This window comes from Vespa crabro, chromosome 19, assembly GCF_910589235.1.
Source record: "Vespa crabro chromosome 19, iyVesCrab1.2, whole genome shotgun sequence".
In the NCBI taxonomy this organism is placed as follows: domain Eukaryota; kingdom Metazoa; phylum Arthropoda; class Insecta; order Hymenoptera; family Vespidae; genus Vespa; species Vespa crabro.
The window spans coordinates 727,908-750,634 of record NC_060973.1 but is presented as its reverse complement, the minus strand read 5'-3'; the positions used below and the strand labels follow the sequence as shown (position 1 = coordinate 750,634).

The following is a 22,727-nucleotide window of genomic DNA, read 5'->3' as shown; positions in this document are numbered from 1 at the left end:
AAATTTCAGGGTCATCTTATTTTACGTATTTCTTTAGCAGAGTCATGTATTTCTTTAAGTAAAATAAATACGTGAATCAGTGTGAGTTTTTGTTATCTTCAGATACAAATATCTTAAGATTAAATTGATAGAAATAGTATGATTACTAAGGTTGTTGAATGTCTTTCTTTTTTCTACAAGTTATTTTACAAGAATGTCGAAAAATAAATATAGAGTTCTATTCAAAAAAAAGTACTAATGATTTTAAAATTTCGTAAAACAATGATTGCAAAAAAAATTATTTCCATCCCGTTACATATGTCCGTTGAAATAGTCCAATTTTCTGTCCTGAGAAGTTTTTTCATATAAGAATAAATAAGGCAGATATTTGAATGATTCCATTTAGCTAGTCTATCCTACATAAAATGTCAATTTGACAATCATTGTTATATTTATAAATATAAATAAATTCTAAATAACTTTATTATTATTTACAAATATTAAATAAAAAAAGGTATGAAACAATAGCAAATTATATTAACTCATAATTGATTTATACAGATAAATTGTAAACTGTAATATTAAAATAAGCATATTGAACAAGCATAGATTTTTTCGCAATAGACTATTTTGAGATTGTATCTTTCTCATTTATTCCTTTACTTTCTTTATTATCTTTCTCATGTACTTTTGGTTCCCATAAACTATTTCTTATAAATCTTTGTGCTGCATTTTTATCTACACGTGGCATAAGTGTATTTTTATCATTGATTTGTTTAGCACGTTCCATTGACTTTTTTAATCTATCATTTTCATTTTTTATTTGATGTTTTGTAGGGTCAATACCTATATACAAGAAAGAAATATAAAATAGAAGTAAAACTTTAAATCATATTGTTCTTTTAAAAATTTGTATATGAATATTTACCTTCAGCACGTAAATACATCCAGAACATGCTATTAAGACTATAAGACATTAGCAAGTTATATTTTATTTTGTCGCTATTAGAAAGTTTGTCATATATAGCAGGATCATTAGCAAGATTAATTCTATTTTCGAATCTTAAGGTTGTTTGGTGAAGTTGTTTTAACCTCGAAATGAGCTCCATGTCGTGTGACAGATCCTCAAAATCGGCATCCATATTTGTTTTTAAATATTATTGAATTCTAAAAATAATAATTCACATAAATCGTATAACAAAAATACAAAGAATATTTACTTTACGTTTATCCGAATTTAAAATATGATTTCTTATAGCAATATGTAATCGTAACAAATTAAACCACTATTATGCGCTTTTTTAATAGCGCCATGTTGAATAAGTAAATTTGTAAACATAAAACTTTATTTCTATGAATAGAAAAATTTGTTAATTTGTTCACAACTCCATTCGATAGAAAAATGTTTAGTGTTATGTCTATTCCTTTATATAAAATATTTAAAAGAATCTCATAATAAATTAACAATGTAAAAACTAAGCGACATATTTTACATCAGAGGATCACTATGATAATATTTAATCTATGCTCAAATAACCTAACAGATAAATAAATTGTCATGTTTGCTAAGTATTTTTATAATATTTGCCTTTTTACTTAGTCATTAAGTTATTAGACGATCAATGTCTGTAATTTCAAATGTACTTTGAAAAATCATCAATAAAACTTGGTGTTAATTATTAATTTTGATAATTGATAAAGCACACAAAAATCTTTTTCATAAATAAACATATTGAGAGAGATAAGTGAAATGGTATGATTGCTTAATATTTTTTTTTCATGGAAAAATTTTATTTTAAGTCCAAGAAATTTGTGTAAACAATTTATATCATTTATTTAGCTTTTCCAGAAAATTTTTTAAAGTTGTATATTAATTTATTGATATCATGGATGAACGTTTACGTCATTATGTAGATATGTTGAATGAAAATGAGATTTCTATTCGGAATAATGCTGGATGTGTGTTGTCAAAACTTTGTGAAAAGATTTTACATTTTCCAGAAGAAAAAATTTATCGTATAATTTATCTCAATGATCCTGATGTCGTAGAAAAGTTACTCCCAGCAAGTGGTGCCATGGAATGTTTATTTGAAATAGGTTTTATAGAGGTACAGAAAGACATAATAAAACATAACTTTAAACTAATTTATATATTTTGTTATAAATTGAATAAACAGGATGGTGATCGTCTTTGTCTTCCAAAGACTGCATTACTCACAAGATTGGAGACTTTACAGAAGTTACTATCTTCAATTGTTGAATCGAAATTAAACACTACAAATTTGGATCAGAGCCAAGCTGTTGTAGAAGCAACAAAATCATCAATAGAATTATCAACAGAAAACAAATTTTTTAATAGAATTATTAAGCAGTTTTATAGTGTTATGCGATATGAAGATCATGACTTACAAGAGAAAGCTAGAAAAGTAATACCAGTTGTGCAATTGGAAATCAAGACAATGGAAAGATTAAGAAAATTTCAAAAGTAGAGATATTAATGTTCTCTTTTTTCCGTTTTCATAATTATTTATATAAATATGTTCATATAGATATATATATATATATATATTTTCACAGGAATATGAAACTTGCTGCACTTAATAAAGAAATGAAGTCAGACTCAGCTTTAAAAGAAGATTTAGTAGGTTCACTAGATTTATTTTTACTGGAACTTCTGCACTGGTTTAAGTATGATTTCTTTCAATGGATTGATAGTCCATTATGTACTAGCTGTTCTATGGAATGTTCATATGAAAGTGTAAAACCTTCTTCAGATCCAAGGTGTTCCCGTATAGAAGTTCATAGGTATTCATTTAAGTGATTAGTACATACGTTTGAAAATATATCCTGTTATCTATGAAATGGCATTTATTATTCTTAGATGTAATTCTTGCAATGCAATAGCGGAATTTCCACGGTATACAGATCCAGAAGTATTGTTAACTTCTAGATGTGGACGTTGTGGGGAATGGGCAAATTTATTCACACTTTTTTGTCGCTCACTAAATTATGATGCAAGACTTATATATGATGTAACAGATCATCTGTGGACAGAAGTATGTACGAAATAGTATGTACGTATGTATGTACGTATGTACGTATGTATGTAAAGTTACACATTACTATTATAATTGTCAATAATTTCTCATTCTTTCATAGATATGGTCTGTTACTGAAAATAGATGGATTCATGTAGATCCATGTGAAAATATAATAGATCAGCCATTGATGTATGAACGTGGCTGGCATAAAAAATTAAGCTATATATTAGCTTATTCACGAGACGAAGTTCAGGATGTTACTTGGCGTTATACGCGAAATCAGATTGATGTAATGGCAAGGAGAAAAAAATGTTCAGAAGAAAATTTATTAAATTTACTTCAAACATTAAATGAGGAACGTCAAAACTCTGTAAGTTACAGCATGGCACGTAAAAAATATGTTATCAAACGACGTCTCCAGGAGCTTGTAGGAATGCTTAATTTTCCAAACATTTCAAACAATGATGACGATAATAATTATCACGGAAGAACAACAGGTTCTTATGCATGGAGAATGGCACGAGGAGAAATTGACCAGGTATAAAGAAATATTTTATCACATTTGCATCCATAATTTTTCAATTAATTATTATTTACCCTTTTTTCAATTTCTTTTTAAGCGCAATGTAAAAAAAAATTATATATGGGATATTTCCAAAGGTGGCAAATCATTCATTCTTCAATATTTTATTGTTAGAAATGTATATAAAGTTATACATTCTGATGGCTATATCTTGGAACAGAAATCTGATTGGCAAGAGGGAGTAAATAGTGTTGAAGGTGGCATTTTTCATAAAGTAGAAAATGATTGGAAGGTGGCATATTTATCTCGTTCAGTAAATGCTGAATACGGATACGTAAAATGGTCGTTTGAAGTTCGAAACCCAGATTTATGTATAGAGACATTTAAATTACAGGCAAAAACTAAAGTTTTTCATGGTGCAAATATTTCTTGGGAAGTGGAAGGCTTTTTTCCTTCTATAAAGAAAAAAAATGCTTCCATAATTATTCCTATTTGTACATGCAATGATTTTGCTACAGAAAAATTAAAAGGAACAACAAAATTAAATATTACAGTAAAACTTTCTGGTGGGGAAGGTGATCTTGCTTGGCAACATGCTCAATTATTTAGAGAAAGTTTAAAGAATACTGAAGAACCATCTATGATCGTTACTATTAAACTCAATAATCATAAAAACTAATGTTTGTTTAAAGTCAATAAAAATATTAACAATATACCTGCATATGATAGGTAAAAGTTCCTATGTATTATGTTGTGCATTCGAGAATTTGATTTTATTGATAGAGATAATTCTACATTCCTTTAAGCTCATTAATAAATTAATTATATATGAATAAAATTACATAGAAATTTATCTCGACTTATAAACGATTAAAATTAATTTGTTTCTCTTTTTGGTATTTAACGCCAAAAGAAATTAATATAATTAATACTTATGTATACTTATGATATACAGGAATTTAAACAAGGATTAAATGAGGAAATAGAAAAACATTTTTAAAACAAAATATTTAGTATATTTTTAATACATAACACGTCGCGAATAAAATCGTCGACTAGACATTTATTCCTTAAGGAACACGATTATTTAAAACTATTCCTATTAATATTTTAATAATGGTTAAGCAGTTCTCTAATATCTCTACAGAGAGATGCAAAATCTGGTCTCTTATGACTATGCAAGTGCCAACATGGGTACATAAGTTTGACGTAAATTTGCTGCGGACAAGTTGGTGGACAAGGAAGCCTACTACCTCTTTCAAGAGCTGCTAATAATTCAGCACTTCCTTCTTCTATACCTATCTCAGAATCACTGATTTCATTTGCACTTTTATCTCTAACATCTGAAACGATACCCGGTAACTTTGGATCTTTACCTAAGCCAAAGGTTTCATACATTGTTACACCAAACGACCAAACATCTGAACGTGGTGAAAATTTTCCATCTCTTAAACTTTCTGGTGCATACCTATAATATAATAAAAATAATTGTTTCATTTACAAGAAATATTATTAATGGAAAAAAAAAAAACTTTTAATAATAGACTATAGATAGAATAAAAACGAAATATACAAATACAATATATATTAACCATTTTATTGGGAGATCTCGATTAGTTTGAAGTATGTAGTAATCATTTTTTCCAGTTACTTGAGCCAGACCAAAGTCGCTAATTTTCACCTTACTCTCATCTGCAACCAAGATATTTCTTGCAGCAAGATCTCTGTGAACAATACTTTTATGTCCTAGATAATCCATACCAGTGGCAATATCTAAGGCAAAACCAAGTAATTTTTTATGAGTAAGTGTTTGTCGATGTAAAGCTAAGTAACTTTGAAGTGATCCATGTTTTACAAATTCCATTACTAAACATACTTCAGGTTCTGATATGACACCCAAAATTTCTACGACATTTGGATGTTTTAGAGTCTGCACAATAAAAATTAAAATATAAAAATAAAGAGAATAAATAAGCTGTGAATAAAAACAAAATTAAAAGAAAAATAAAAAATCGATACCATCTGATTTACCTTCATAATAGATATTTCTCTTTCAAAATCACGTAAATCGGCTTCTAAAGCACGAGTTTTCAACTTTTTTACAGCCACTTGTTGTGGTTCTATATCTTTTCCGCCATCCCTTTCCAGTATACCTTTATAAACTTCACCATAAAATCCTTGACCTATTCGACCTTGTAGAATAATATAACAATCCGCATTCAACTCAAAAATATTTTGCATTCGAGTGCCATCGTCGCTTACACTACTACAATTATTATTGACTATGCTAACGTCGCCGATACTACCATCATGAGTAATACGAAGAGCATGTGTTGTACGATCTGAACAGTTAATAACACCCGCCATTGATCGATCGTTACAACTTTCTATATCTCTAGCTGTACTTTTTAACCAACTTAAATAATTTGAAAGTTCTTCAGCACTACCGGTGTAACTTTCATTAATGTTAATTAATTCTTTTGTGTCTAAAAAAAGAAAAGATAAATGAGTGATTTACTTTGCATATAATAAAAAATATGATCTTTCGTACTCACTGTCATCGATGTCATCCCAAGGTAAACTAGTTCTATCAGTAATAAGACTACTTGCATGTGATTCAGAATTTATGGATTTATCGTCTATTGTATCAGAATCATCTTCATGTATATGATCAGAATCACTAAATAATTTAGGAAATGCAGTCGCATATGCGTGCGTTCGTCTTGAATTGTATACTTGATAGAGAATTTGATTGATATCACGCATTATTGCTTGAGGCTGTTTTCTTATACCATTAGATTCACCCCAACATTCCAACATTAATTTATAAACTTCTACTGGACAGCTACTTGGTATAGGCAATCGTTTACCACTTTCATAATACTGAAAATTTGTTGGATGATTAAGTATTAATATAGGACATATTTTTACTCTTAATTTTAAGATTTAGTTTGTTATCATAAACCTTTTTCACAATATTCAGGTCATGGTATGTGGGAGGTTCTGCTCCCCTTGAAAAAATTTGCCAAACTGTAGTGCTTACAGCCCATATATCTGTTTGGAAATTACATTTTGCAATTTCCGGATTTGAATAAAATTCAGGTGGCAACCAATGTACACTATGTACCATATAACAGAAATATCATAATTATAATATATTCAAAAATTGGTCACGAAACTATATTGAAAAAGTATAACATAAATTCGTATAGAAAACTTACTCCTTATCTGTATAAATAAAAAGACCAGGATCAGCTAATTTAACTATGAAACTATTATCTGTGTGTGCATGAACAAGAAGTTTTTTACATCTAATGTTTCCATGAATAACACCATTTTCCTCCTGCAAGTGTATCTCAAAAATTTAGTAAAGAATAAAAAACACAAACTAAGATTATAATTAAAAGAGCAGATGAAATATAAGTACCAAATGCCATAGTGCATTGGCTAAACATGCAGCTGCTTCAACCATATCAACTGTTTTTATAGTTTGTGGAGAAGTGCTACGTAAGTATGCATCTAATGGTCCAAGTCTTACTAATTCTAATAACATTCCAATCGCTGGTGTTACAGTTAAACCATACAGTCTGTGAATCAAAATGATTACTGATTTCATCAAATATAAAAATAACTTGAAATAAAAATTTGTGTAGCTACCTTACTAAAGCACCTGATCTCAATTGACCCCATTTTCCAGCTAATTCTAAAAATTCTTTAGTGGAACACCATTCTTCTTCTTTGAGTATTTTTATAGCAACTTCCAACTTTTTTCCTTTCGTAACACGCCACATTGCCCTATGCAATCTCGTGGCCGGTGGTTGTACGTTCAAAGATTCGCTATTTTTTGAGAACACTTTATAAATTTGCAATTGGTCACGAGGAACACAACGAGGTCCACTTTCCAAAAGAGATGCAATGATTTCTTCATCGGCAGCAACCTCATTTCCCACATTTTCTGGTGCACAAATTAATAATGGTGATTTATCTGCAAAAAAAAAATGAAAAATCTTAAATTCTGGTAATAGTCAACATAAAAACGAGAGAGAGAGAGAGAGAGAGAGAGAGAGAGAGAGAGAGAGAGAGAGAGAGAGAGAGAGAGAGAGAAAGAGAGAGAGATCATTAAACATACCATATTCTGAAGGTGGTAAGCATTCTAAAAGATATGGTTGACTTTCGGGATCTTGAAATGAAGAAATAAAATGTCCTAAAGATTTATATCTTTCTATATTATTTTGTATAACAAATTCGTTAACAGCAAGTTCTTCTATTCTTTGTGACATTAGATTTCCATCTTTGCCACAAGAGTCGAAATAATAAACATTGTATTCTGTCTCACTTTCACGGAGTATGTAAGATCCGGGACGATTGGCACGTTTTTCTTCAAGTTTTCCATATGCAAATTCCCTTCTGCCAGAATAATTTTACTACTTTTTCCTTTTCTTCAAAATTATAATCTATTTCAAGAAAAGATATGATTTGTAAAGGTAATTCTGATAATAATGACCTTACCCAACTGGTCCATGACATTTCAGCTTATGTAGCTTTTCTAAACTTGGTGTAGTGACATCTCTACACAAATTAAAAGTCCATTTAATAGCCAAACGATAGTAGCCATCCAAAGCAGAAACAAATGACATAAGAAGATTACTGGTTGGAAATTTTAAATACGAAGGTATTCCATTTTTTCTTGATACTTCTACAGTATTGTCTTGTCTGTAATAAAATAATATATTACATTACATATAATACAGATGTGTTCTCGTATAGATCAATAATACAATATAAAAATAATACTATTGATATAATGATTATTTTTGCTAATAAAATATATGATTTTTACCTTATGGAAATAAAACAAAGATCTTCTATTGCACAAAGTTGATTCCAAGCACCAGATTCCGTTTCACAATATTTTACTTCATCAACATTTACCCTAAGTACTACTTTAGATGGAGGATTTGGAATACCTTTATCCATTAAAGCTTTATATTCCTCATATGGATAATTCGGTGCCATGCATTCAAATTGTTTCAGGTACTGTTCTTTTACATAAGAAGCATCATGTCCAGAAATACGTCCAAGTGCATTATGTATAGGTTTTTTTATAAAAAAAGCATGACGTTTAATACATTCCTTTGGAATATATTTCTTGTACTCTGATTCTACAATTTCTCTTGGTATACGTTTTTCAAGCATCACTCTGCAATAAGTTATATTTAATAATGCACACTTTATTTATTTATGCATTAATATGTTCATTATTATATAAATATATATATATATATAAATTTACACACACACATACACACACACACTTAAAACTTAGATATATATGTACATATATATATATATATATATATATATACCTATACATATCACTAACACCTAATCCAATCAATTCACGTTTATGCCTTTCATAAACGATATCTGGTACTTTATTTTCCATTACATCAGAACGAGCTTGTTGAAAATAATAATCATAAGCTCTTTCGTCTATGCGTTTTAATGTTTGTAAACTGGCTGGTTTGAATCTTAAACGAAAATCAAATTTACTTTTTTCCTTATTTTCTAATTTGTAATTTGCAGGATACCAAAGTTTGGTAGCATGATTCCGTAAAGCAAAAAGATGCCTTGCCACAGGACCTATCCCAAATATTTTGCATATCTAAAAGTTTACATATAAAGGTAGTATGAAATCAACATTAAATTATTAAGATTGTTATATAAATTATTTTTTAATGAACTATACCTTTATACAAAGATCTTCAATTGACCATCCTACTGTATACGATATATTTAGTTCTTTCTCATCCGTTACCACACTGATTATTACTAACCTATTGATGTCCATTATGTTTTTTATATTTACAATTTTATTTTATAATTATATCATTTTGAAAGAAGTCATTTTTATATACTTTCATTTATAATTATTTCTTACACAAATTAAGCCTCAATAATGAGATAAGTAAATAGATTAAAAATTATTTTATAAACTTCATTAAATGAGAGTAACCTTTGATATACAAAAAGAAAGCATTATTATTTTCAAGAAACATTATTATTCTTTACAGAACACTCAATTGAAAACTGATGTTTATAATCCACTGTTTGCACTTTGTTTACTTTATGCACTTGACTGCACTTTTTTTTATATCTTATTATACACTAGTGTATTCAATATATATTTCTTATTTTCATGTCTATGATTAATTTAAAATTCAAAACGTAATTTATTGAAAATATTGGAACAATTTTTGATCGAAGTAGACGCCGTGATTGACGTTGATAAGTTTTCTTCTTTATTGTCATATCTATCAAGAATTGTATCAATGATATTATATTAAATAAGTATAACCATAATTAGAATACTTTAAATATTTATTAAGATAATGCGCACTTAAAAATTATTGGAATCGTTATATCACTTATAGCAATTTCACTAATTTTATTTAAATTTTATCTCTATAAAAAACGAAGATTTATATTACTGCAAACACAAATTCCCGTAGATATAATTTCAAGTGCTCGAAATTCTTTGAACATCATCTAGCGGTGAAGCTAGTAAGTAAATATTTTGAATGCGCCCTTAAAGATAGACTATATATCTTACATGAATGTAAATGTAGTGATGATCAAATATGATAGTTTATTCAGTTAATGTAAAATTATTGACATATTTAATTATTATCCATTATAATATACTAATTAATAATTAATATTTCAAATATTTTTATTAAATATTAAATATTAATAATTAATATCATAAATATTTGTTTTAAATATAGAAACTTATGTATACAAGTATATTTTATTGTCTTTTCATACATATTTAATATAATGTATAAATAAAGACTTATTACTTGGATATATTTAATAATTTCTTTTTACTTTTTTCTAACCAATAAGATATCTGCTGTTTCGTAGAAAATTGCTGTTGTACTATAGTTATCAATCCAATTACCCATTTAACACCTGGATTAGTCTCTGTGTCAATATATCTGAAAAAATATCAATACTACAATTATCTATATACAATTATAACATATCAAAATATAACTTTTATTTATATATTATTTACTTTATATATCGTGTTATAAGTACAGCGATAAAACTTGCCCAACTTTCAACTTCATTAGGAAATTGAAATACTGCCTTCTGAACATTTCTCAATGCATTAGTGACATTTTCAGTAGTTAAAGCACTTAATGCAGATGCACAGACCACATATACAATATTATTGGAAGATGATCTTCCACTTAAATATAATGCTTTTTCTGCGCATTTATGGAAAGTCGTTAAATCTATTTCAAATAAAACTCTAGCAAGATTTATCCAGCAATTCACATCATCTAAAATTTTACACATTACTATATATATTATCTTTTATTTGACTTTTTAAATATTGAAATATATTAAATTAATATTTACTTGGGTATCTAAAAGTTATCTTTGATAGAACATTAATAGCATTGGCTACGTTATTCTGGACAAGGCTTGAATAAGCAGACAAAGCAGTAATGTGATGCCTGTACTCTACATCATTTTTATATGATTCTAATTCATTCAGCACTAGAGCAGTTAAATTCAGGTCTCCATGTAATATACCCAATGAGGCAGCTGCTAAAAAACCAGCTATCATAGGTGGCTTAATCAATATACATTGGAAGAGTAAAGTTTTAACATCATCTACTCCTTGAAAAATATGAGCCATAGCTGCCATAGCACATAATGTATTTGCTTTATCTGATTCTTCTTTGGCAAACCAATGAAGAGCTGCTTCATAAGTAGTATATGATTCCTCATATCGTTTTGCTGTAATTTTACAAATAAATAAATTGTGATTATATATCTTAAAAAGAGAGGAAAATTATACTTACCTTTAAAAAGACATAAAGCTAAATGACATTGTGAATTGAAAGTACTATTATTTACACTTTTACATAACTGTATAGCTTCTTCATATTTGTTAAGACGTATAAAAATGCGTGAAAGATTTATGCAAATAAAATCTTTCTCCTTTTCGTTACATTCATGTAATGCTTTAGTAAATTGTTCTGCTGCTGATAGATATAATTTTTGTCTTTCCAACAATAATCCATAAGTGTTGAGCGCATATGCATTATTCGGATTATGCTCTGTAAATTATTAAAATATTAAAAAGTCTTTTGCATTAAACAAAATTAATGATTCATAATTTTATAATTGAATTCTAATGATTATAAATTTAATAATTACCAACCTATGTACCAAGTAAGCAAATCTGTTGCTACTGATACAGCATGCATATTTTCTATGGTATAAGTATACAAAGGGTCTGATTTATTAGTATCAACATCTAACAATAATGTTAGTACCCCATGAGAATATCCTAAACATGCTTCATTATGATATCCTAATTGTGCCGAATGTCTAAACAAATCTACTGCTTCGCGATACTTTATTTTTTCTGCAATTATGGCTTGTCCAACCCAACTATTCATATTTGTTGGATCTGCTCGTTGGGCACGACAAAATGCTTCATTGGCTTTGTATATATCTCCTATAATGAACAAATAATTATTTTATAAAATAATTTCTAATATAAATATTTAATAATTTTATATATTCATGTGTATGTATGTGTGTCTATATATTTATTTATTATTACCAATATATAAATATAAAATTCCTAAATTGGACCATACTAGAGCATTGTTAGATTCTCTGCTAATTGACATAACATAAGAATGCTGTGCTAAGGCATAATTTTTTATTTCCGAAGCCATACAAATAATTGCTAAAATATTCCAATGTAACCATGATGTTGGACATAACTTTACAGCATATTTAGCAGCTGAAAGACTTTTAATTGCAATATCTTTACGATCGATGGAAGGATTTAAGAGCAATTGAGCGTAGTAACAGCAAGCTAGATCATGCCATAATAATGCAGAATCTTTAGAAAGGGATAGTGCACGACAATAAGATCTGAAATTAAAAATTCCATAAATATATTAGATTAGCGGATATTATATATATGTATATTATGTGCTATTCTTAAATTATATACTGCTTAATATATAGTAAATATTTTAGATTAGTATTAAATTAAAATTCGAATATTTAACCAAAAGATAAAAATATTTCATACCTTGTTGATAATAGAAATAAATCTACTCTTTTAATAATAATATATTTTTCGGTACTTTTACGGTTTATCAAAAAAGGCATAACTTGAAGGTAACTATATTTTTCTGACATTACTGCACTCCTATAACATACATCGCCAAGTAACTTCCAAATGCAAGATAATTTAGAGTTATTCAAAACCGCATCTGTTAAACATTCTATTGCTTGTTGAAGATTATCTCTAGCACGTCCTAGAAATTGGTGAGAAATATTCTTTGTTGCTAAACTTAAACATGTCTCTGCAAGACCCTTTAGAGCAGGTATATAATGTGATTCATTGCTCAATATTTTTTTAAAATCTTCTTTAGCCTCTTCAAATTCACCTATGATCTATAGTAAGAAAATTTCTTATAAATAATTATGTAATACAATATATTTATATAATAATAATGCATTCACAGTAAGAAAAATGCATGTTATTATAATTGTCTATACAAGGACAAATTGTCCAAAACTTAATAATAGAACATAAACATTTTTAATCATTAACATGTATTAAACATTAACACATTAATACTCTTTAAAATTACAAAGTCATACTAACCAATTTAATATTTGCAACTTGTATCATAGAATATAAAGACCCGGGGCATAAATCTAATGCTCGTTGATAAGATTTTAAAGCTGACTTATAAGCACCTCGTGACCAATACGCGTCTGCTAAAGATTCCCAACCGTGACTAAATAAAGTAGAAATTGAAATTAAGTGTTTAATAAAAGTAAAAGAACATATATTATTTAGTTGTTTATACTATACTTATCACCGGGATCAGCTCTAATGACATGTTGCAATGCTTTAATAGCTTCAGTTGCTTCTCCTCTATCTAAATAATATAAACCTAATTGTAACCATGCCCATTTAGGACCACTGCTGTAGGCTGTTAATTTTCGCAACAATTGTATATTAGCTTCCTACAAATAAGAAATATTTTCATTAATAAATTGCCGTTATATATTATAATCAATATAGCTTCTTTCATATTCAACATAAATATTATACATACACTATTTTTAAGTAATCTCAATGTTGTACTTAAACCAATGCCAGCTTGTTCTGAATTGGGATTAATCTGTAATGCTGTTTGGTAGCACTTTCTTGATCGTTCTATATCTTTACAATGTTCGTGATAATAATGTCCAAGATAAACTAAAGATTCCCAATTATAACGATCTGCTTGTACACTATTTAAGAAAGCCATCAAACTATGATTATAATCTGCCATCTCCCAATATATTTTACCAAGCAGCGACCAACTTTCTGAAGTTTCTAGAGCAGATCCAAGAACATCTGCGGCCTCCTCTAAGTTTTTATGATTTTTTAAAAATAATGCTCGTAAAATGACAGCTTCAACTCTTGTGTCAGACTTTGATTCCAAGTTACTCAATTCATCAAGAATATTATCATTATCTAATAACACATTGATCCGTGCAAGAAAAAGATGTAGTTGCTCTGAAGATTTCTCTGCTAACATCTATTTTTGATTAATATATGTTGATATATATTATAGGTAAAGAGATAAAAAAAACGTTATAGATTCAATATATTCAATATACCTGATTTATAAATAAAAACTAATCAAATAAATATGAAAATATTTATACCATAACGTGTGTAAACAAAAGTATTTACTCATGCAAATTAACACTAAAAATAAATCTTACTTCTTTGCATAATTTTTCAGCCAATTTCCACTTTTCTATATCGTTGCTTCTACTAAGTGACTCAATTAATAATACTTGAATACTACACCACATAATAGATCTACGAGTTATAAGATTTAATGCTTCTGTTGAGGCACTTTCCACATCTTCCCAACAATATAATTTCTTATTTATTTTGCTCAGCATAACATACCCATGAAATGATTGTGGTTTTATTAAAACTAATTGATTTAAAATTTCACGTGATTTGATTAAATTATCACATGAGTCTAAATGTATTGCTTCAGCTAGAATACCAGCTTCAGATTCATTATCAAGTTTTCTAAGTGATTCATAGAACGGAACAATATCAATATCTACATTTCTCTTATTATATATGTTTTCCTCATAATAAACTTTACATATCCATTCTGAAATAATAAAGTGAAAGATAATTGAATTTAATATATATAATTATTAGTAAAATAAGCATAATAAATGTATAAGTATCTCTATAACTATGATTTTTCAATTAATAACATACCAAGAGGGCAAATATCTTGTACAAATTCCTCGTGCATTTGTGTAGCTTCATGTAATAATGTAATTATTTTATTAGATGTATATAAAAGTTTTAAATATTTTCTATAATAATCTTGTCTGTTAACCACATTAGTATCTTTTATCACATTTGCTAGAACATTTTCTAATATGTCTTTAAATTGGAGTATATTATCATATTGTTCTGTTAAAACATATGCCAAAGTTTTGTTGATTAAACTTTGCTTTTCTTCATTGACTTTTTTACGTAAACAATTTAATGTTTCAATGCCTTGATTTAAGTTTAAACTGTCTTTCTTAAATAAAAGAAGATTAGCTATTTTTTCTAGAACGGATAAAGCATTGGACATGTCACTGAAAGTAGATTTATAATATTTATATAAAACTAAAATCAACAAATACAATCATTATATAAGTTATGTTAATGAACTACTTATACCTGTCTAATTCTAAAAGTTTACAATAACTTTCAATCAGCTGATTTAACACATTACAATTATTCTTTGATTCCTTTTCATAATACGTTACTAATCCTTGCCAAGCCAACGGATTATTTGGTTGTATATCAATTGCTTTCTGGAAGGCTGCTGGAGTGTAAGATTTGCATTCTTCTACTTCAAGCATAGAAGCACCTAATAAAATGAGTGCTAGATAATTGTTCTTATCCTTTTTTAATATTTTCTTGCATTTCTTTATTGCTTCTGAATATTCATTTTGTTTATATAAGTTTTTTACTTCTTGTAATACTGCTTTATTTTCAGCTGACATTTTTATATAGATCGAATAATAATTACATTCTTTTATGAAAAATATTACTGAAAGGACATTGTTTAACTGTATAAAAAAATAACTGATTATAAAATAAATAATAAAAATTACACACATATATATATGTATATATATATATATATATATACATATATATATAACTTAGAGCAATTTCCACGGTAGCCAATGCTGCCAACCATTATCAACTTTATAATATGATTGATAATTGTATTGTATAAATTTAATTGAAATTATAATTACACATTTTATTTAATATATTAATTAATATTTATTAGTATAATCGTTAGAAACAGAAATATTCTCACTTCAATATATCCTAAAATAAAACTTAAAGCAACGTAGAGATTTATAATTCCTTTGGTTTTCTAATAATGTGTGATAGTTATACAGGGTGTCCCCCTATTAAATGGCTAAGTTTAAAATATGATGTCAAAACAAACATTTTTGCTTAGAAGTATACTTGCAAACGTTTCGTTCAAGAGATATTAACTTCCATAAAGTTTATTATTAGGAATGAATAATTTTAAAATAATTTAGGTTTATTTTCTTTAATCCTTTACAATAATTAAAATTTAATTACACAATATTTTATTTAAAGTGATACATAATCTCTAGCCTGAAGACGCATTGTACTTATCGATAAGATTATCGACCATCGTATATCAGCATATTCACTAGACAAATGAAAGCATGATTTTCTAGTTTATGCCACGAAAGCATTCAATGAAGAACTAACAATTATTTGGTATGAATGGACGGAGCTTTCTTTACAGTACAAGCCTTCTTTAAAACAAAACAGAGACATTTCGATGTTATTCTTTCATATAGTCAATACCTCTTGATCGAAGCGTTTTCAGCATACATATCTCTAAAGGAAAATTTTTCTTGTTTTGAGATTCTAAACTCATTATTTTAAGTCTGGTTATTTAATTCGAGTATATTAACACCCTGTATATATATCTATCTTTATATATATCTATCTAGAAAGAGAAGAAAAAGAGATATTTATGAAAATATTAAGAGCAGAACAACATAACCTTAATTCAAATATTTTAGATTTGCAAAATGCCTCGTTTACCATTACATCCTTCCTCGGGTACAGGAATAGTAACTAACTTTAAAAAATCTATTAGATTTGTTCGATATGGTTGTACAAACAGACCCTTTTATCATATTGTTGTTATAGATGTAAGTTAACAATCATTTAGTATTTTTATTTTAGTTGAAAATCAAAGTAATGATTTATATTTCAGTTATTTTTAAAATATAATACAAATATTCACATGAGTTCTTAATTATTTTTATTAAAGATACTGTTTTATAAGAATTATACACATAATTATTTTACGTATACTTCTGTCATCTTCAAATACAATAAATTATATTATTTCCAGACAAAACTGGGACAACGTATGGCTCCTATTGAACAACTAGGTTCTTATGACCCAATTCCAAATAAGTACAATGAAAAATTAGTTTCATTTAATTTTGAAAGAATACAATATTGGCTTGGACAACAAGTATCTGTCTCTAAACCAGTTGCTGAGTTATTAGGACTAGCTGGTTTCTTCCCCATTCATCCAAGGACTTATATGAAAGCATGGAGAAATCGAAAAGCTAGAGAAAACTCTAAAGTAAATGAAGAAGAAAAACAAGCAGTTACCAATTAAATTGTTTCTTTTTTTATATGTATTGTAAATAATAAGTAATATGAATAAAAATAAGCAATTAAAAATTGTAAATATTTTTAAAAATTAGATAAAGATCACACACTTACAACAAAATCATATTTAGAATATAACTATATTATATATAATGTAATAAACTTATTAATGAAAATGAAAATAATTAATAATTTAAAGAAAATAATTAAAATCTTTAATGTTAATGAATGTTTTCTCTCTCTCATTAAATATACGGGTATATATGAAATTCAATAAAATTCAAAATTCATTTACGTTTAAGACTTAAGAATAATTAATAATAAAATAAAATATTATATAAAACTAATAAATTAATGTAATTTAATGATTCTTATTATCTGTGTAAGTTCTTCTAAGGATAAAATAAGAAGAAAAAAAAATCTTCCCCAGGTGAGGCTCGAACTCACAACCCCGGCATTGCTCACAGAGTAACTGTCTTATAAGTACCGTGCGCTAACCGATTGCGCCACTGGGGACGTGTGGTTTGAGTTTTCTTATTATATCTTATATTGCACTATATATTAAAATTATTGTTAATTCATAATTATAAACTTTCATGATAATTTATATTACTATCCTTATTAATAGATATTAGGTAAAAAATGACAAATGCTGTAGAACTAATCATTTTAAGAATCTAAAATAAAATGTACATTTGATAATGCATATTTTCCATCGTCAAATTCATTTGTAACGATAATAATAATCTTGAATTAATTTACATAATATTGTTAATAAAGTATCAAAATTATTACAAATTTCGATATAATATTATCATATTAAATTTTATAAGTCATTTTATCCTCATATAAATTAATGATATATAATTGTAAGAACACTATAATTGACAATTAATCGTAAAATATTTTATTAGAATTACTTCAATATTTTTGCATTTTTATAAAGTGAAAATTTTTGTGTATATTATTACATAAAACTAATTTTTTTAACGCGTTTTTATTGTACGAAAATTTTTAGTATATAAGACTATACAATGAATTAATATGGTTAAAGGATGTTGGAGGGCAATAAAAACACAATTATTGATCATTGTATTATAAAAGTTTACAACAATTTATAAAATATGTATTGATACAATTCTTATTATTTATTAATTCTATTAATTCTTAATTTCTTAATTCTATTTTTACACAATTTTTTTTTTACACGACTTTAAAATAATATAATTTAAAAAACAAAAACAACTCTACTTTTTTACTATATATTTTAATTTAATACAGTTTAAATAATGTTTATTTTAAATATTTTAGTTTAAATTCAATTCTGTTAAAAGCACATTTCCATTATAAATATAATTTCCTACAACGGTACATATGTACTTAAACTTTAATTTTAGAGAACCCTCTCAATTTTTTAACCTTTTGTCTGGGTTGCGTCTTTTTGTGTGTAGTGTAAGAGTCAAGCTAAAAAGCGAAAGAATGATACATATAGGCAGTCATCGTACTGTTTGTAAAGAGAAAACATTAGAATAAAGCATCATTTTTTTTAGACTTTAGGCCTTAATGTGATTCGTTCACAATTGAATTGTTCATGAAAGTTGTGATAGAGTTGATACATACTAATTTTTGAAGTTTTATACATGTAGTATAAAATTAATAAAATTAAATAGAGTTTTATTCAGATTTTCATATTTTTTGTTTGAAAATAATTTATTATTTGCATAGGGTTTTCACACTGGAATTATTCTTCTATTTTTCTATATGCATTGTATTCTTTTTACGGTTTTCATTCATATGGATTTTTCAGGAACAAATTTATCGTATAAATGGTGAATTGTGTGTATATACATATATATATATTTAAACATTGAATATTTCATATATTTTTATCTTCATAAATGTCAATAGCAGTACATAATTGTGCCCATAGTTCAATTAGATCTTTCTTCTTGAGATTCAACTTGCAAAATTGCTTAAGTAATGAAGTATTTGCTTCAACAAATTCCATGCCTAAAATAATTACAAATAAAGAAAAAAATATATGGTATTAACAATATAACAAAATTAAGGAACTATTGTATCAGTACCAAATTCCGTAGCATTTATTGTAAAATAATGCTCTATATGACAGGTTTTTTCAAAAAATTTCAATGACCATTGATATTTTAGATATATCTGGTCTGGGTTTTTCGGTGATTTTAGATCTAATAAAATTCCACCATTTCCTTCTTCATGATTATAAAAATTTATATAATTATTAGTATGTAAAGAATTTACAATTTTGTTGCGCAAAACATTATATTGACTATAATCAGAGATTGCTGAAATACATAACAGTATTTTAAATTCTTATTTTACATAACTTATTAAGTAATTTAATATTTGAATTACCAGACATAAAAAAGGAGAAATTTTTTAACTTAGCAAGAAATTGAACCCACGGTGTCATTTCTAACATAAAACAAGGTGGAACATCCATAAAGTGACAAGTTATATCAATTACTTCGAAATCAGGATCATCCTAAATAAATAATATATAGTAATAAATTAACTAAATTTATACCCTACCATATAAATAAGATTTTAGGAATTTGCCATATCAATACTTTCAAATCCATGGTTAATTCTAAATAAAAGCTAATAGCTTTGGTTACTACATTAGCTGTATACTTATAAATTTTATCATCAATCCAATCTTTTTTCGCATCTTTAAACATTATTCCAGTTAGGTGATGTGAAAAATCACACAATTTATTATTTTCTTCCAATGAAGATTTATTCATATAGTCTTCTTTTGCATTTCTGTAAAAATAATAATTGTATAATATTAACATTATTAAAAATTATTATATATTTATCTATAAATAAAAAAAATATATATATATGTGTGTATATATATATATATATATAGTACTCGGCCAAAGAAGATAATTGTTGATGTCCAATGCTTTCTTGCTCTTTGAGTTCTTTTTCCAAAGCAGATGTTTCTTTAAGGAGTTTTATTTTTATTCGTTCTAATTCGGCATTTTCCATTTTTCATCACAACTTCTAATAAACTAATAAACAATAAAAATAATTTCAGATTTTACTTGCAACCTATTCAAATTGTTTACTTTGCAAAGTAACCATACAGTAACCATCTATTGGCAAGATTAGTAATCATATAGATTAATTTTTGCAAACTTTTGAAAATTAAAATCTCTGGATGGAAAATTGTATCAATAATTAACAATCAAAATATATCTTATATATACTATTTTTAGATGTATCAACAGATAATATTTTGAAAAAAATTCGGCGTGGTTAAGAAGATTTTATTAACAAAAAATATATTATTTAAATAAGGATTACGAAAAATTGGCATAAAAATTAATACGCCCAACGCGGTGTAAAAATATTATTGGTAAACATTTTGTGGAAACAATGCGCGGGCGAATCAAACTACAAGGAATTTTTTTCTTCTTTATATAATTTTTTTTAAATAAATTATTAAGATTATCATGTAGAAGATGAAAATATTTATAAATATTCTCAAAGATAAAGGTGTTTCTTATATTTAAATGCATTTGTAAATAGTATTTAAGAAGAACAAAGGAGGACGTTTCATTCACATAAATACGTATACACTTCCGGCTGAAATAGTACTAATCGTTCGGCCATCTGCCAATGCAGCGTCTAAAGCCACGTCATATTTAGATGCGTTAAGAGATTGGTGCACTGTGTGGTTTTATCCTTTGTGTGAAGGAATTAGTGATTAGTAAACGAAGATATGAACATTTTTCGCCTCTTAGGTGACTTATCGCACCTTTTAGCCATTATTATATTGCTATTAAAAATATGGAAAACACGAAGTTGTGCCGGTTTGTATTGTCGTCTTTCAATACTAACCATGATATATTAATGATTTCTCTATCTAATATTTTGTTACTTTTAACACGTTTTTATTGATTATTCTTCAATATTCAATATTTATCTATAATTTATTTAATACAAATGATATATAGGTATCAGCGGAAAATCGCAAATATTATTTGCACTAGTTTACACGACACGATATCTAGATCTGGTAAACACATACATTTCAGCCTACAACACTTTTATGAAGATTATATTTCTCTCAGCATCATATACAACGATTTATCTAATGTATATGAAATTTAAGGCTACATATGATCATAATCATGATACTTTCAGGTATATATATATACATATATATATATATATATACACATATATATATATATATATATAATCTTTAACAGTTTATGATTATAAACTACACTTTGTGTGTTTCATGTTTTATTAACAAATAATGTGTGTCTTGTATGTTTCAGAATTGAATTTTTAGTTCTACCTACCTTTGTACTAGCTTTATTGATCAATCATGAACCATCGGTTGTAGAAGTTTTATGGACCTTTAGCATTTATTTGGAGTCTTTCGCAATATTACCACAATTATTTCTTGTCTCCAAAACAGGCGAAGCAGAGAGCATTACCAGTCATTATCTCTTTGCTTTAGGTACCTATAGAGGCTTATATTTATTAAATTGGGTTTACCGTTATTATGCAGAAGATCATTATGATTTGATCGCAATTGTCGCTGGCTTGGTTCAAACAGTTCTTTATTGTGATTTTTTCTACCTCTATATTACCAAAGTACTGAAAGGCAAAAAGCTACAGCTACCTGCTTAACCGGATCCTAACATACTTCTTTGAAAGTACATCAAACTGCCTGTCAGTCACAACATAATCATCATTTGAATTTTATTAAGAGTTGATTATATTTGACAGAAGTATGCACACGCACACGAGTATGCCTCCAAATTTCCTGAAATTCCGAGTTATTCATTATTCATTATCACGCATGATTTATAATCATTTTTTGTAGTATTCATGTTTTCTACATTGTTACTAAATTTTATAAGACATGAAATCCTGCATAAAAATGTATTCTCGCGCATCAAAACTGCATTTGGCACCTTTGTATTATAAAGAAGAGATACTTATGTGACAATGTATAGGTCCATATAAGATATAAAAGAAGTGAAGTTGGATATTGGATAGACCAGTCAGGAAAATAGAAGTGTAACTATTGTCTGTAACATTTAAATTGTTATAACTTTTATTAATTAAATATGACTATCATAATATAGAATAGTTTAGTTTATTAATTTAAATAAACTATAGGTGATATACAGGTATTTTGTAATTTCCACCAGAGAAGTATTTCTTGAAAAGTGAAGTGCAAAATGGTTATACTTTGCATTGTAAAATTATTAAATTGGTAAAACGTATTATTTAAATAAGCAGAAACTAAAATAGAATAAAGTTCAAAATAATTCTATAATTTTTTTTATTA

General features: G+C 27.0%; 7 protein-coding genes and 1 non-coding gene across 12 annotated transcripts; 3 read left to right on the top strand and 5 right to left on the bottom strand.

The window, feature by feature from the left end:
• Positions 1-494: 494 nt before the first annotated feature.
• Positions 495-1,322, bottom strand: LOC124430584 (nuclear nucleic acid-binding protein C1D-like). Of its 2 annotated transcripts, none has more exons than XM_046977377.1 (3): positions 1,205-1,322; positions 908-1,146; positions 495-825 (listed from the first exon to the last, which is right to left on the bottom strand). In XM_046977377.1, the coding sequence occupies exons 2-3, from the start codon at positions 1,119-1,121 to the stop codon at positions 605-607; spliced, it is 435 nt and encodes a 144-aa protein (XP_046833333.1). In that variant the 5' UTR covers positions 1,122-1,146; positions 1,205-1,322; the 3' UTR covers positions 495-604. The 2 variants fall into 2 exon arrangements, with proteins under 2 accessions (XP_046833333.1, XP_046833334.1); XM_046977378.1 differs by having other exon boundaries at positions 1,200-1,289.
• A 218-nt stretch (positions 1,323-1,540) lies between these two features.
• Positions 1,541-4,256, top strand: LOC124430583 (peptide-N(4)-(N-acetyl-beta-glucosaminyl)asparagine amidase). Its single transcript, XM_046977376.1, has 7 exons — positions 1,541-1,732; positions 1,820-2,087; positions 2,157-2,464; positions 2,557-2,784; positions 2,861-3,035; positions 3,139-3,558; positions 3,641-4,256. Exons 2-7 carry the CDS (start codon positions 1,866-1,868, stop codon positions 4,220-4,222), a joined length of 1,935 nt encoding a protein of 644 aa, XP_046833332.1. The 5' UTR covers positions 1,541-1,732; positions 1,820-1,865; the 3' UTR covers positions 4,223-4,256.
• Positions 4,257-4,536: 280 nt separating this feature from the next.
• On the bottom strand, positions 4,537-10,256 carry LOC124430581 (tyrosine-protein kinase hopscotch). 3 transcript variants are annotated; one of them, XM_046977373.1, is made up of 13 exons: positions 9,293-10,256; positions 8,910-9,208; positions 8,384-8,743; positions 8,053-8,256; positions 7,673-7,950; positions 7,201-7,528; positions 6,971-7,130; positions 6,765-6,886; positions 6,509-6,662; positions 6,099-6,426; positions 5,575-6,029; positions 5,136-5,473; positions 4,537-5,011 (listed from the first exon to the last, which is right to left on the bottom strand). In XM_046977373.1, the coding sequence occupies exons 1-13, from the start codon at positions 9,392-9,394 to the stop codon at positions 4,654-4,656; spliced, it is 3,486 nt and encodes a 1,161-aa protein (XP_046833329.1). In that variant the 5' UTR covers positions 9,395-10,256; the 3' UTR covers positions 4,537-4,653. The 3 variants fall into 3 exon arrangements, with proteins under 3 accessions (XP_046833329.1, XP_046833330.1, XP_046833331.1); XM_046977374.1 differs by having other exon boundaries at positions 9,097-9,208; positions 9,293-9,307; XM_046977375.1 differs by lacking the exon at positions 9,293-10,256 and having other exon boundaries at positions 8,927-9,066.
• A 79-nt stretch (positions 10,257-10,335) lies between these two features.
• LOC124430580 (tetratricopeptide repeat protein 37) lies at positions 10,336-15,796 on the bottom strand. The gene is made up of 13 exons (XM_046977372.1): positions 15,356-15,796; positions 14,900-15,270; positions 14,377-14,786; positions 13,719-14,186; positions 13,472-13,626; positions 13,259-13,394; positions 12,677-13,044; positions 12,194-12,513; positions 11,786-12,085; positions 11,424-11,681; positions 10,975-11,358; positions 10,625-10,895; positions 10,336-10,544 (listed from the first exon to the last, which is right to left on the bottom strand). The coding sequence occupies exons 1-13, from the start codon at positions 15,682-15,684 to the stop codon at positions 10,403-10,405; spliced, it is 3,912 nt and encodes a 1,303-aa protein (XP_046833328.1). The 5' UTR covers positions 15,685-15,796; the 3' UTR covers positions 10,336-10,402.
• A 386-nt stretch (positions 15,797-16,182) lies between these two features.
• Positions 16,183-17,447, top strand: LOC124430585 (probable 28S ribosomal protein S16, mitochondrial). Of its 2 annotated transcripts, XM_046977381.1 has the most exons (3): positions 16,183-16,450; positions 16,762-16,893; positions 17,100-17,447. In XM_046977381.1, exons 2-3 carry the CDS (start codon positions 16,771-16,773, stop codon positions 17,373-17,375), a joined length of 399 nt encoding a protein of 132 aa, XP_046833337.1. In that variant the 5' UTR covers positions 16,183-16,450; positions 16,762-16,770; the 3' UTR covers positions 17,376-17,447. The 2 variants fall into 2 exon arrangements, with proteins under 2 accessions (XP_046833337.1, XP_046833336.1); XM_046977380.1 differs by lacking the exon at positions 16,183-16,450 and having other exon boundaries at positions 16,457-16,893.
• A 343-nt stretch (positions 17,448-17,790) lies between these two features.
• Trnai-uau lies at positions 17,791-17,884 on the bottom strand. Its single transcript has 2 exons — positions 17,847-17,884; positions 17,791-17,826 (listed from the first exon to the last, which is right to left on the bottom strand). It is a non-coding gene; the product is annotated as a tRNA-Ile (tRNA).
• Positions 17,885-19,059: 1,175 nt separating this feature from the next.
• On the bottom strand, positions 19,060-20,528 carry LOC124430613. Its single transcript, XM_046977450.1, has 5 exons — positions 20,283-20,528; positions 19,975-20,170; positions 19,760-19,889; positions 19,456-19,689; positions 19,060-19,378 (listed from the first exon to the last, which is right to left on the bottom strand). The coding sequence occupies exons 1-5, from the start codon at positions 20,399-20,401 to the stop codon at positions 19,245-19,247; spliced, it is 813 nt and encodes a 270-aa protein (XP_046833406.1). The 5' UTR covers positions 20,402-20,528; the 3' UTR covers positions 19,060-19,244.
• Positions 20,529-21,020: 492 nt separating this feature from the next.
• Positions 21,021-22,712, top strand: LOC124430618 (ER lumen protein-retaining receptor). The gene is made up of 3 exons (XM_046977460.1): positions 21,021-21,228; positions 21,373-21,562; positions 21,703-22,712. Exons 1-3 carry the CDS (start codon positions 21,138-21,140, stop codon positions 22,058-22,060), a joined length of 639 nt encoding a protein of 212 aa, XP_046833416.1. The 5' UTR covers positions 21,021-21,137; the 3' UTR covers positions 22,061-22,712.
• The last annotated feature ends 15 nt before the right edge of the window (positions 22,713-22,727 follow it).

Bases quoted from the DNA above. Each gene is read 5' to 3' on its own strand.
- LOC124430581 (XM_046977373.1), bottom strand. From the start codon at position 9,394: ATGGACATCAATAGGTTAGTAATAATCAGTGTGGTAACGGATGAGAAA. The intron at 7,529-7,672 runs GTATGTTTAATG...TTTTTTTTGCAG, and splicing joins CTTACCACCTTCAGAATATG to ATAAATCACCATTATTAATT. The intron at 6,427-6,508 runs GTTTATGATAAC...ACAAATTTTCAG, and splicing joins ACCTGAATATTGTGAAAAAG to TATTATGAAAGTGGTAAACG.
- LOC124430618 (XM_046977460.1), top strand. From the start codon at position 21,138: ATGAACATTTTTCGCCTCTTAGGTGACTTATCGCACCTTTTAGCCATT. The intron at 21,229-21,372 runs GTTTGTATTGTC...AATGATATATAG, and splicing joins GAAAACACGAAGTTGTGCCG to GTATCAGCGGAAAATCGCAA. The intron at 21,563-21,702 runs GTATATATATAT...TGTATGTTTCAG, and splicing joins CATAATCATGATACTTTCAG to AATTGAATTTTTAGTTCTAC.
- LOC124430580 (XM_046977372.1), bottom strand. From the start codon at position 15,684: ATGTCAGCTGAAAATAAAGCAGTATTACAAGAAGTAAAAAACTTATAT. The intron at 11,359-11,423 runs GTAAGTATAATT...GTAAAATTACAG, and splicing joins AGCTTTATGTCTTTTTAAAG to CAAAACGATATGAGGAATCA. The intron at 10,545-10,624 runs GTAAATAATATA...ATATTTTTTCAG, and splicing joins CTTATAACACGATATATAAA to ATATATTGACACAGAGACTA.
- LOC124430585 (XM_046977381.1), top strand. From the start codon at position 16,771: ATGCCTCGTTTACCATTACATCCTTCCTCGGGTACAGGAATAGTAACT. The intron at 16,894-17,099 runs GTAAGTTAACAA...TATTATTTCCAG, and splicing joins ATCATATTGTTGTTATAGAT to ACAAAACTGGGACAACGTAT.
- LOC124430613 (XM_046977450.1), bottom strand. From the start codon at position 20,401: ATGGAAAATGCCGAATTAGAACGAATAAAAATAAAACTCCTTAAAGAA. The intron at 20,171-20,282 runs GTACTATATATA...TTATTTTTACAG, and splicing joins CAATTATCTTCTTTGGCCGA to AAATGCAAAAGAAGACTATA. The intron at 19,890-19,974 runs GTATTGATATGG...TTATTTATTTAG, and splicing joins AATTAACCATGGATTTGAAA to GATGATCCTGATTTCGAAGT.
- LOC124430584 (XM_046977377.1), bottom strand. From the start codon at position 1,121: ATGGATGCCGATTTTGAGGATCTGTCACACGACATGGAGCTCATTTCG. The intron at 826-907 runs GTAAATATTCAT...TCTTGTATATAG, and splicing joins GATGTATTTACGTGCTGAAG to GTATTGACCCTACAAAACAT.
- LOC124430583 (XM_046977376.1), top strand. From the start codon at position 1,866: ATGGATGAACGTTTACGTCATTATGTAGATATGTTGAATGAAAATGAG. The intron at 2,785-2,860 runs GTATTCATTTAA...TATTATTCTTAG, and splicing joins TCCCGTATAGAAGTTCATAG to ATGTAATTCTTGCAATGCAA. The intron at 3,036-3,138 runs GTATGTACGAAA...ATTCTTTCATAG, and splicing joins CAGATCATCTGTGGACAGAA to ATATGGTCTGTTACTGAAAA.